Below are 13,136 nucleotides of genomic sequence, written 5' to 3' on the forward strand. Positions count from 1 at the left end.
ACCACCCTGAAACTACACTCATATTCACGACGGTATAAAACGGAAATGTATGGATGGAAAAATGATCTGTTTTTTGCATCTTGACCGGAAGAAACTCAATGACAATCGACTATATTATTAGATCCATAGCTATAATATATAATATAGCTTTAGGCCTGCAAACACAGCCACGTATCCCCATGTTAAAAGGCGCTGGCCTTTCAACAGTAACAGTAAACAGCGCCATCTGGCGCTGAAAGTGTTAACACTTTGATCGCCATGGTTAAATTCATAATTTACCATCCCTCGCCATCTCTATTTGTCTATGGAGAAGTTCCCCTTCTTTGCAGGGCTATAACTTTTAAAATTTTATTGCTAAATTGACATTATATTGTAGCAACGTTATACTTTTTCATTCACATATTCATACTAAAATACGGTCTAAAGTATAAGTATGTTTTTATCGTTTTCTGCAGCTTTCTCCAGAACGTGATTTTTAGCTCCAAATGCATTATATTGATGATGAAATACAGTTTGATAGCAATCGGCGCGAGATAAAAAATTCAACTGGACGTGGTTCTAGAAGTTACTACGTATCATCTGATGTTGACCGGATGGGCGGGGGGTCGTTTATAATTCCGTGGGCAACGTTATATCATTCATCTAGTGTGGGTGATATGATCATCAGAGCAGTTAGTAAAGAACACGTTGGAAAATAACGCTGGATCTTACCGTATCTTCCTCGCGTTGGGCGATGAGCGTGGAGCAGAGATATTCCTATTATGGGATGTCGAAATACCCGATCCATCTCCAGGTTGTATAATAGTATATACGTCCAAATCATGTTGTTTCTCGAGTTATTTGCACCGATCGGTGTTCACTGTGTCAAGATGGAGTCCTGCTAATGATAGCGAGTGCCCGGACGAAATATGGGTGAGCACCACTTCATCCACATGACTTCCTGTTGGGCGATCTGCCGATCGGCCACCAGATGGCACTCTTGAACCGTTAGAGAGTTGAGTGGAGCTCAGCAGTATATCTCAGGTCCCCGGAGGAGAAATATGATTTTGATCACAGATTTTTGAAATATTGATATCAAAGACGTGTTACGGCGTCTTCGGCAGAATGAGCATGGCGGGCAATGACGAGTTTCGGCGTTTCCGGCGATTAAAGTGTTAATATGCGTCTTTGTTTACGGTTTGATTATCACTGATACAAAGTAAAATAGTGCAGTGCAATAAAATAGTTAGTAAAATAGAATAAAATAATGCAATAGTGCATTGCAATAAAATAGTTATCATCGTATTTTTTCGGGAGGCCGGTAAGGAGTGCATTACAGTAGTCGAGTCGGCTTGAGATAAAGGCATGGATCTGGTTTTTAGCGTCCTTTTGATTTATAAATGGCCGTACTTTAGCTATGTTTCTAAGGTGGAAGAATTATGTTTTTGTCAACTTGTTGATTGTGATTTAAAGCTTAAGTCTGAGTCTACCATAACACCAAGACTTAACTCACTCAAATACAGTTAGCAGCTGGATAGATTACAGATGGAAATTAGCTTCTGCTAAATCTGGTGCAAACATATTTTCATGTAACAATGATTAATTGTAAAAAAAAAAAAAAAAAAAAAAATCTGAAAATAGATTCGGGGCTTTTCAGAAAACATTCGGGGCTTGAGCCCAAGTAGCCACCCCCTAGCCCCGCCCCTGCCGTAGACAATGTCACAGTATTTGGTAAAGAAAAATTTACTGAAATTCAACACGGTATCCCTTAAATATTTTCCTCTAAAGGTAACCTCATCCCATTCCAAAAGGAAACACTGTACTATACTGTACAATAGGTTGAGTTGTGGGCAGAGTGTCGTCCTTTTAGCTAAAACCGAAGAAACAAAAATATAAAATAAACACTATAACTTAATGCAAATGCACCGGGGAAAATAGAAAGAATGTTATATCACTGTGACTCCCAATAATCTAACTGTGAATTATTAGCCTGCGCACACATGCACACACACTACAAAAAGACAGGATTAATCATTAGCACCAACCAACACACCAAAAGAACTGAGGTCACAGAAGTGAACTTCACCAGGTCCTCGTTACGCAAGCAAACCACCTTCAAAGAGAGGTGGTCTGAATAGAGCCTGGACATAGACACAGCTGTGGAACGCCTTACCAAACACACACTTATCTCCACACACACACACACACACACACACACACACACACACACACACACACACACACACACACACACACACACACACACACACACACACACACACACACACACACACACACACACACACACACACACACACACACACACACACACACACACACACACACACACACACACACACACACACACACACACACACAGTATCACCTTAACCAGCTGTCTCCTGCTCTTGCCGTCAGAGCCGACACAGTCGATGATCTTGGGCAGGTTGACTCCTCCTGCCAGGTGGTAGTGGGGCTTAAAAGACTTGATGGTCACCAGATTGTCATAGCAACCCGAAGGATCCACCTGTTTACACACAAGCACGCGTTCACAGACACAGACACACACACACACACACAGGGGACGAAATTAGGCCATTTTACTCGCCAAATGCGAGTATAGACCACCGCAACACTTCCGGGATTCTGAAATCGGGGAGGAGATTGCGGGGGGGGGGGTCAAATGAATGAATGTGGATGAGAGCCTTGACATTAAGTGATTGCAGATACGGCTGTGGGGGTGCTAGAGACATGATCGAATAGACTTGTATGCGCCTGAGTCTCCTGAACACGGCGCGAGACATTCGTAATCGATCAGAACTAAATTGGCAGCGAAAAATACCGTTTTTTTAAGCATCGATTTCCCCATGCACATGCGCAGATTGGCCACGGAGTGTGACGCAACGCACATCCACCTGGAATGTTCCATTAGAGGGGCATTAGAGGGGGTGTTGTGTTGTGAGAATGATAAGATAGAATTAAATATACAGTAAAAGGAATACAGTACAAATATACAGAAGTCTACAGTAAGTGTAATATTGCACAGTGTTGTGCATTTATAATCAGTAGCTTAGGCTACATAGTAGGCTAATAACAGCCTATTATAGTCTAGCAGGTGCTGGTATAGACGTATAATATATGACATATATGACATAATGAAATTTTTTGCCTAGATATACGGTATATCTAGGCAAAAAATGTCATAGATGACTGAAAATCAACATTACTAGTCTATACCAGCACCTGCTAGACTATAATAGGCTGTTATTAGCCTACTATGTAGCCTAAGCTACTGATTATAAATGCACAACACTGTGCAATATTACACTTACTGTAGACTTCTGTATATTTGTACTGTATTCCTTTTACTGTATATTCAATTCTATCTTATCATTCTCACAACACAACACCCCCTCTAATGGAACATTCCAGGTGGATGTGCGTTGCGTCACACTCCGTGGCCAATCTGCGCATGTGCATGGGGAAATCGATGCTTAAAACCGGTCTTTTTCGCTGCCAATTTAGTTCTGATCGATTAGGAATGTCTCGCGCCGTGTTCAGGAGACTCAGGCGCATACAAGTCTATTCGATCATGTCTCTAGCACCCCCACAGCCGTATCTGCAATCACTTAATGTCAAGGCTCTCATCCACATTCATTCATTTGACCCCCCCGCAATCTCCTCCCCGATTTCAATGTAACGTGGAAGTGTAGTGGTCTATTCTTTATGTTTGGCGAGTGATTCATGAAGAGCACTCGCCACACTGGCGAGTACTAGTAAACAAAACAAAAAAATCATTCTGCAATCTGCTGATTCGCTCACTGGCACAAGCCGAACTCTGACTCCCCCCTTATGATTCCTCCCATTTGCGTCTCATAATAATCCATAACCAATGAACATCATCGTTGCGCTCCAAGCTCCTCCAATGAACACTCGTTTTCTAGAAGATGCCGCCCATCTAGGGGAAGTGGACACACCACTGCGTGCAGCCCTACAGACTCCTGTCACCGGCTTGACAACGTAGACAAACTTAGACAAAAACACATCAGTGGATGAAAATAATTGCATGTAGAGTCGTCGCTTTCGGATATCAGTGCGGTCTGACATGGGGGTGAACAACAGCACGCGACGCGTCTTCTTCGAGTCGGATGAGAATGACAAGTGGGCGTGAGGCTCAGTCAAGTCAACCAGCATTAGCCGGCTAGCTACCTAGCATGTAACAAGCTATCATAACGCGCGTTCAACATAGTGGATGACTAACTGAGCGGCTTTGCTTAAATGCAGCCGAGTAACATTTTATTATTACCGAATTATTACCGGGTTTCCCCCCATATCACCACTCGCCCATATGCCCTTCACAACGGTGATGTTGTCATACTTGTCATTCAGAATACACCTGCTGAACCCCTAGCGTTGACATGATTCGATTCCAATGTATTGTCATCATACAGCACAAGTACAGTACAACCAGAATACGTTTGGCATCCAACCAGAGTGCAAATGTAACAAGTCAAGTTCAAGTTGTTTTATTTAGCTATTACATTACAGTGAAATGCTTGGTTCTTTCACTGCCCAGCCCAGCCCAACCTAGACCTGCCCAACTTTCCCTGCCCAACCCAGTCCAGCATCTTTCACTGCCCAGTTCAGCCCAACAAGTCCAGAATAGTTCCCTCTTTCATGTTAATATGTGATATCCTAATATTTTTATATTTTTAGTAGAGACGGTGTGATTAATATATGTTTTATGCTAATATTGTGAAGAGTAGAGACACTTAATGTTTTATGGTAATAAATATTTTAAAGAGTAGAGACACGGTGTGATTATTACTATGATTGAAAATCAATTTAGACGAAGACATACAAAGAAGTAATTATCACAATTAGCGATTTATTTATGGCTGGTAAAAAAATCTGTTTGGCTGGTAAAAAAAATCATATACTCGCCAGTTGGCTGGTAAACCAAAAAGTTAGTTTCCTCCCCTGCACACACACACACTTCCTGTAATACAGTAAGCATTATGCTTTCCAGCTTTTTTTCAATATTTTTTGGGATATTGCAACCACTACAGACAAATGTGAGTACACAATTTCAACTCAAGTTCAGACTTCGGTTACTCTATTACCGGTAATTTCATTAGCACTAAAAGTGATTTTCCTTTTTTGCATTAGTAACTTCAGAATGTTATCTTTCAAAACAGACCAGGCTCATGATGCATGTGCTATAAGTATAAAGCTAAGCTTTGCAAAATAAATATGCAGTCCTCAAGTTCAAGTAAAAAAATTGCCACTTTTCTGCCCGCCTGTTAACCTCTTAAGCCTGGAGCCCTTTTTCTGAAAGTCCGCCTAAAATACATACCTAAGTAAATGGAATATTTCTCCACTTCTACAAGGACAATTTGCATATTCTCGGTATCTAGGGACATCTATGGACCTCAGTGCATGTATTCCCAGTGTCAGAAATGTTGTGTCTATTACTAGGCTTGCTTAAATTGTGATGAACTGTCTTTGACAGTGAATAACACCATGCTAAGAATGACCAGACATGAAAAACTGCCACTGATCTCGTTCAATACCTTCTTGAGATCATGTGTACAAAAAAAATCGAAGGAAATTAATAAAGGGAAGATGATTAAACAGAAGGTTTTGTAGATACAGTACTGAATTCTCCCATCCGGACCAATGCAATTTGAAATATTATTATAGAATAGCAGGCTTATAAATTACCTTATTATAGCCAATTCGTTCATTTATGGATTGTGCCAAATATTATATTTCAAATGCACGAGTTCAATTTGGATTTAGTATCACCAGGCGTGCATAAGAACAGATAATGAAATCTACTGTGTACAGTAGCTTTTTTATTTTTATCAGGGTGCAACCGTTTTGAAACTAATTTCAAATCTAATTGTTGCTACATGCAAAAAATAGGGAAGAGAAAAACTAACTGCGCTTCAATATATGTCAATAACATTAAGTGTTGTGGTTTATTATCCCGAATAATAAGACATATAAAAAGAATTCATACAGAAGTAATGTGCTTGAAACCCCATAGAGGCTTTTGGGAAGTGTCATTCGGAAAAATTCCAACGCTCATCGAAAGCTCTCGTTGTCAAAATGGCCACAAAAAAAACTACAATTCCTAACATTCAAATTTTCCAAAATGGTTGACTTTCACGAACTAAACAAGACCAAAACGAAAATCTATCTAATAACACTTTAACCTATTGGTAAACTAATGTATTGATGATAATATACATTATAACTGCTGACATGGTTATGTTTATACTTGAATACTATACTTGAATTTTGTCAAACAGTCTGAAGAGATTGATTTATGACGTGATGTCATTTGCGGTCCGTCGATGGACCGCACGGGTGGAAGAGGTTAAGAGGCTAAACCTGCTAAAGTGTGGAGAAACTTAGCTTCCTCCGGGGCCCCGGGTCGTAGGAACCTGTTGCCGGTATCAAAATGTAGTTTCACAGTTACAGAGAACCAATTGTGTTTTGATAGCCTTTTTTTCTTTTTTTTCTCTTGACACACACCTCAAAAGATTTCTGGCGCTCCAAATTGGAAAACACAGCTTCCCTAGTATATGTAATGTTCGACAGCAGACACAATGCCACACAATCGGAATGGCATGCAGGGAAATGCCTTTTTTCTGCACCTAAAAAGGAACATGTTTTTTGGACGCCACGTGTCCGTGCGCAAACCTTTAATGACAAAAAGTGTATCCCAGCGTTTGCCTGAGATACGTGAACACAAAGATCCTGGAGAAGCAACGGGATGCTGACGGCAGTTCACTCAATGGCTACCACCGGTGTCATTAACGTCTTTAGCCTGAGCGGTCCATCGGCGGACCGCAAATGACATCATGTCATAAATCAATCTCTCCAGACTGTATGACATTAATTAGTGTTTTCTTTTCCAAATGTATCCAAGAGTGAAGACCCTAATTATGTCACAACAGCAGTCAGTGTATATTTTCAGCAATACGTTTGTTTACCAATAGGTTAACTCATTTGCGGCCATTCGATTTCCCCATCTAGCTCTAGCTGGGCCAGGTTTCCATTACATAGTTTCACTGTGCGTCACCTTGTTTGTAGAGCTAAATCTATATTTTATATTATAGCTATGGATACAATACCATGGTCATTTGCCAGGATTTGAACCCGGTGTCTCATGCGTTGGTGACAAGCGCAATGTCCGCTGCGCCACCCAGCCGCCCTATAGGTATTATGTTTCATCATGAATGCATGAAATGGGGGGGGGGGGGGGGTCGTTTCTGATTATTTGATTGTCAATAACGTCATTTGTTATTACCACAACACACGCCGATCAGGGGGATGGGTATGATAACCTTGCACGATCAAGCTGAAATTGACGTTAGATTGTCCTTACCTGTGGTCGGTGGTATTCCAAAAAGAATATTCCAATTATTTGATCGCCATCTGGTCCATCCTATGTCCATCTGGTCCACGACATAACCCACCACAACATATGGGTCGGGGGTTCCGAAAACAATTCAATGCGATCGAGTGAAGCCCTAGGTTTCCCATTACTAGAAAAGTGCGCCCGGAGCGGTTTAAACATAGCACCCGGTCTGGAACAGGGTTTACTGCACTCTCGATACTGCCTACTAGCAGGATATGGCCGGTACTGCACCTTCGGAGTCCCAGTATGCCTTTTAATGGCAACATACAGGTCCCTGACATTGAATAGGATAATAAAATCGAAAAAAAGGGAAAGTTAACTGTTGGCGGCCAATAACGTATAAATATACGTGGTTGGCCGTGAAAGTGTTAAAAGTTAGTGAGATTTTAGTTTATGTAATGTGTTTATAATTTAGAGAATATCCGCCATTTTTATTTTATTTTTTTTAAACTTTGGCCATTTCCCTGGCTCTTTTATACGTTTATCGCATTTATACTTGGTCAAGTTCGACCGACAGAAGCAGGCTGAAAGGGTTCAGATGGGGGGGAAGACACTCTGGGAAAGGCACGGCTGCAGTCCGGGATTCGAACTCGCTCAGCCCCAGATCCGTGACGAGCACGGTTGTCCACGGCGCTGAAATAGCACTCGCGGTACGTGGTGAGCTACTGGAGCTCCCCTATCTGCCATTTTCAATTAGCAAAACGTCGCCAGTTGTAGTCATATGAGCAGAGGGCATCCAGAGCTCTCAATGAGCGTTGACATTTTTTAAAACTACAGTACCCAGTCGATTCTACAGTAGCTTCCTGCAAGAAAATTACTTGTATGATTACATTTTTCAGGATTCACTACCACAAAACTGAACGTTATTGGCATATATTGGAGCGCAGTTAGTGTGTCTACCTTCTATGAACATTTAGCAACAATCCGCGTTGCAAACGGATTCAAAATGGCAGAGCCATATCCATTATTAGAATGGAACTGTACATACAGTAGATTTCATTCACGGTTATTCAGTGCACGCCTGGAGATACTAAATCCAAATTGAACTCTGCCATTTGAAAGAGATTTGGCCCGATCCATAGATGTGCAAGTTGGCTATAATAAGGTCAGTTATAGGCCTGGGCCCTCATTTATCAACGTGACGTACGCACGGATATGTGCTTAACCCGTGCGTACGACCATTTCTAAGCAAAGTGTGGGATTTATCAATTTGAACTTGTGCTTGACTTTGTGCTTATGTCTACGCACAGCTCTGAGCATGCTTAGCTGACGCCCAGTGGTAGAATATCGTTACTACGGCATATGCGCTCCTCAGTTCATGCATTAGTTTCAACGCGGAAATAAGCTTCCGTGCATTACTTCCAACACTGGCGTGTTCAACTTCTGTATGACCCGTAATTCATTATAGTTCATTGTAAAATAGCGACAGTAGTGTAATTATAACGGGCTCATGCGGGAACAAGAGGTTGGCTTGCTTGTTTGGCACGGGGGGCAGAAGCAGAACACCCACCTCCAAACGCCATTAAATATTGTTTCAAATAAAAAGCGACATACTATTATTTTGTGTCATGTTTCCAAATAAGATTGGCCACAACGGAATGCTTTCTACTTCAATTTGTTTGTTAGAATAGATTACCTCGCTCCGTTGAAACTTCACTGAGCTCAGCATACAGTCATGATAATAATAATAACAACAATAATAATAATAATAATAGCTTCATTTTACATAGCGCCTTTCAAGAGACCCATGCAAGGTCGCTTTACATAGATGGGGGGGGGGGGGAATAACAAAGTAATACAAATAGTGGACAGACTATGTAAATATGATGATGGGATTCAAGTTCGCGTTTTTATTGATCATAGGCATGCTGTCAGAGTATGATGTCATAATCAAACATTCTAGAACATTTGTCGTCACAGATCATGTCATAATAGAACATAGGCTACATCCGTCGCGATTTGGAATAAAATTGAGGAGAACTTTAATCCCTGGGTATTAATCAAACAAAACGGGAAAAGGCAGTCATATTCCAGCACGGTCTTTATTAGTGTTTGCGCTGCCCAGGCAGCAATGGTTAATAGATATCATATCCGACATCACCGTACGTGTACACGTCTGTCAGCCTGTCACATAACACGCTTCCCTCGGCTTAGTCCATTTTTCCACATTTCATGGGGGTGTCCCATTACCGTATATGGTTAATCGGGGGGGTTTTGGTATGCAAATACGTGAAAGTGTGCACGAGCCTCAGCGTAGGACCACGGTGATATTTATCATGACAGGTGTGCGTAGGACCTGTGTACGCACGTGTGATAAATCCATTTTTTTTTGTGCGTGCACACATTCTAAATTCTGTGCTTACGTGTGGAAATATAAATGAGGGCCCTGGTATTCTATATTCTATAATAATATTTAAAATTGCATGTGGCAGAATTCAGTACTGATCTACAAAACCTTCTATTTAATGATCTTCCCTTTATTCATTTGCTTAGATTTTTTGAACGAGCTCAGTGGCAGTTTTTCATGTCTGGTCATAATAATATAATAATAATTATTTATATTCTCCTTTGTTTCATCACAATTTACTCAAGCCTAGTAACAGACACAATATTTCTGACACTGGGTGGGAATACATTCCATGAGATCCATAGATGTCCCTAGATACCAAGAACATGCAAATGGACCTTGTAGAAGTGGAGCAATCTTCCATTTACACGGCAAGCGAGCGACGTCGCCTGGCGATGCCGCTCAACGACAATTGCTTAGCACCCCACACCACCGTTCAGGTAATAGTAAGCTATACGTTCACTACCACCGATTGGCCTGAAGATGTCCTCAGAGATCTACGATAGCCTACTATGATCACTACTATGACAGGAGCATTAATAACTCATTGACTGCCAATAACGAGTATATTCGTGAAAACTGTTTGTGAGAGAGGTGGAAATAGAGAGTCCGCATTTCTGGTAAATCAGAAAAATACTAAAGCCAAACCGGCGAGGATGTAATGTTACCGGGACATCAGGGGGGGAGACATCCCCTCTCCAACTAACGTTATTTATTTAAATTTGTCCTGTTAATTAATAATTAACATAAGTAGCATGGTAATAATACGTAGGTTATTGATCAATGAATGTATTGATAAATAAATGTATATTACAAATGATACACCAGTAGAAGTCATGTTATTTCCTCATTGTCCTTGCTGTGTCGCCTGTCTGCCAAATAAAAATAGGATTGAGGCGATATTTAGCCAGGCGACAGAAGTTGCTGTGCGATTGTCGCTCGAAAATCGCCTGCTGTGTGGCTTCTCTCATTCATAACAATGGAATCAAATTCTGTCTGTCGCCTGGCAAAAATCATCCGCCGTGTGCATTGGACTTTACAGCTGAGTAACAATGTTCATCAAACAGTGTTGAAACTTGGGTGTTGCAGTGTTGAGTGCATAGTAGTAAAGACACATTAGTATAGTAGGAAGAGTGCATGATAGTTAGGGGTGGAACGGTACGCATTCGAACCGTACACCATTCGGTACGACCTCCGCGGTTCGGGGCATGTGTGTATCGTTCGGTTATTGGGATGCGTTAGCCGCGAGCTAAACTAACGTTACGTTAGCCGCAAGCTAAGCTAACTAGCGTTAGCCGCTTGTTAACCGTGGAAACGTTCACAGCAAAGTGACTCCACGACACCAGTTCCATTCGTGGGGAGGGGGGTATATTGACGAGGCTTGACAACAGAGGTTCAAAGTGTTATGGGAAATGTTAAAGGACAAAACCAACATTTCCCATAACAAAAGATAACTTCACATTTATTGGCTGTTTGTTTATATTATATAATCAGGGCTTCTCCAGGTTCCAACGCCGTGTTACCGTTGACTTTTACTTCCTCGTGTGACGTCACTTCAAATACGGCTACCATGACTCTCAAAAAGCAAAAGCGAGTCGATTAGGTACCATGCAGTGAAAAGCGGCATAAGAGAATACTTCATAATGTTTCATGCAATTAAAAAGTTTATATATATTTAGTACACATGATTTATTTATTTTATTTATTTAAAACCAGACTTTTCCTTTTTGATAAGAACGTCTAGTGCTGGTTGAGCATATGCATACTTTATGTTGATGGCCTTTGTCTATAATGTGGCCACAAAAATAGAAAGGTTTAATTATTTTGTTTGCACCAAGTTAATACTTAAAACTTAAGACAAATGTTGCCTATATTTTTCAGTTAGTTCTGTCTTTGTGTGCCAAAAAATATTAAAACTTTAAGTAAACCTTTTTTTTTTACCAAATAAATTAGAAGCATGTTTAAATCAGCAATGCCTCCCCTCTCTCTCCTAGCTCTAACCGTCACTGTCAAAATAATGTGCCTGATGTCAAACTGCCTCATTCTTTCAGTTTTTGCATGACTATGTCCTTGAGAATAACTGAACATTTGATTATTTTTAGGCTATATATCTTATGCTGATGTATGGTATTTTTGGAGTGTTAAATTTCTTTTAAATAAAAAACAACGTATACCGAACCGAAAACCGTGACACCAAAAACCGTGATACGAACCGAACCGTAGATTTTGCGAACCGTTCCACCCCTAATGATAGTATAAGAGTTTTTTTTTCATTTCAGATATTGATTGAAGAAGTGTGTTTTAAGTTTAGTCAGGTTTCAGCTGTCCTAGCTGTGGTGGGAAGTTCGTTCCACCATTGTGGCGCGAGGACCAAGAATAGGCAGCTTTTTTTTTATGACCCTCCCGGAGCTCGGATAGGAGTGGGTCTGAGGCGGCCACACTTTATCAAACACTAGTCTCCCATTCAACACATATGATGGAATACTACCCCCACCATTCTTTACCTTGATCTCCATCGTAGGGATGACGACATCGTTCAGGTCTTTGATTTTCATGATGGGCTGACCGGCAGGAATCGAGATAGCTCCTACAGTGGAACAAAAGAGATACCATGACTCGACAGCTCTAGCCATGACTCGACAGCTCTAGCCATGACTCGACAGCTCTAGTCAACGTGTACATCCACACATGACAGTTGCCCAAACAACTGCACAGAAAGGCTTTACAGGTGTTACACTGCACACCTGATCAAACCGAGATGGTTCTGAATACAGTAGCTAAAAAAGGTTTTCTTATTACCGTAATTCCTCTAATAGTAACCCCGGCTTGTATTTGTTTCAACTGTAGCGGGTACCAGGCTTGTATTAGGAGGAGGCCTGTATAAGAGGGAGGCCTATATTTCAAATTTTCAAACGGATCATAATGAATAAATCAACATTTTGTGTCAGTTTGAACCCAGTAAAATGTACTGGGTTCATTTATTGAAACAAAGTACTGTATGAAATAGTAAACAGTGCAATTACAGGTGGTCACTGGTCATTTCAACGTTTTCAAAGTGAAATCAAGTAACTAGCTCAGTATGCAGCTCAGTATATTAGTAACCCGGCTTGTATTAGGAGGCCGGCTTATAATTGCTTAGCTCAAGAGCGCACCGGGCCATTAATAGAGACCCGGCTTGTATTTGAGACCCGGTTACTATTAGAGGAATTACGGTATATTACTATTGCTGTAACTTTACTGTTACATTTGCACTCTGTTTGGATGGCAAACTTATTCCTGTTGTACTGTACTTGTGCTGTATGATAGACAATACATTTTAATCTAATCTAATTGAAAATGGTCTGGTGAGCAGCGGAGGCGAGTGCTGTATTGTAGCGC

At 41.0% G+C, this 13,136-nt stretch overlaps 1 protein-coding gene across 1 annotated transcript in view; it reads right to left on the minus strand.

The window, feature by feature from the left end:
* The window catches only part of atm (ATM serine/threonine kinase), a 184,878-nt gene that overhangs the window by 36,735 nt on the left and 135,007 nt on the right, over nt 1-13,136 (minus strand). The window contains exons 54-55 of the mRNA XM_084308894.1: nt 12,263-12,345; nt 2,366-2,506 (exon numbers count right to left, since the gene is read on the minus strand). Coding sequence (XP_084165020.1) covers nt 2,366-2,506; nt 12,263-12,345 — 224 coding nt within the window. The remainder of the gene's footprint in view (nt 1-2,365; nt 2,507-12,262; nt 12,346-13,136) is intronic.

The sequence above is a fragment of the Notolepis coatsorum genome (genome assembly GCF_963971535.1).
Source record: "Notolepis coatsorum genome assembly, chromosome: 1".
NCBI classification, from domain to species: Eukaryota; Metazoa; Chordata; class Actinopteri; order Aulopiformes; family Paralepididae; genus Notolepis; species Notolepis coatsorum.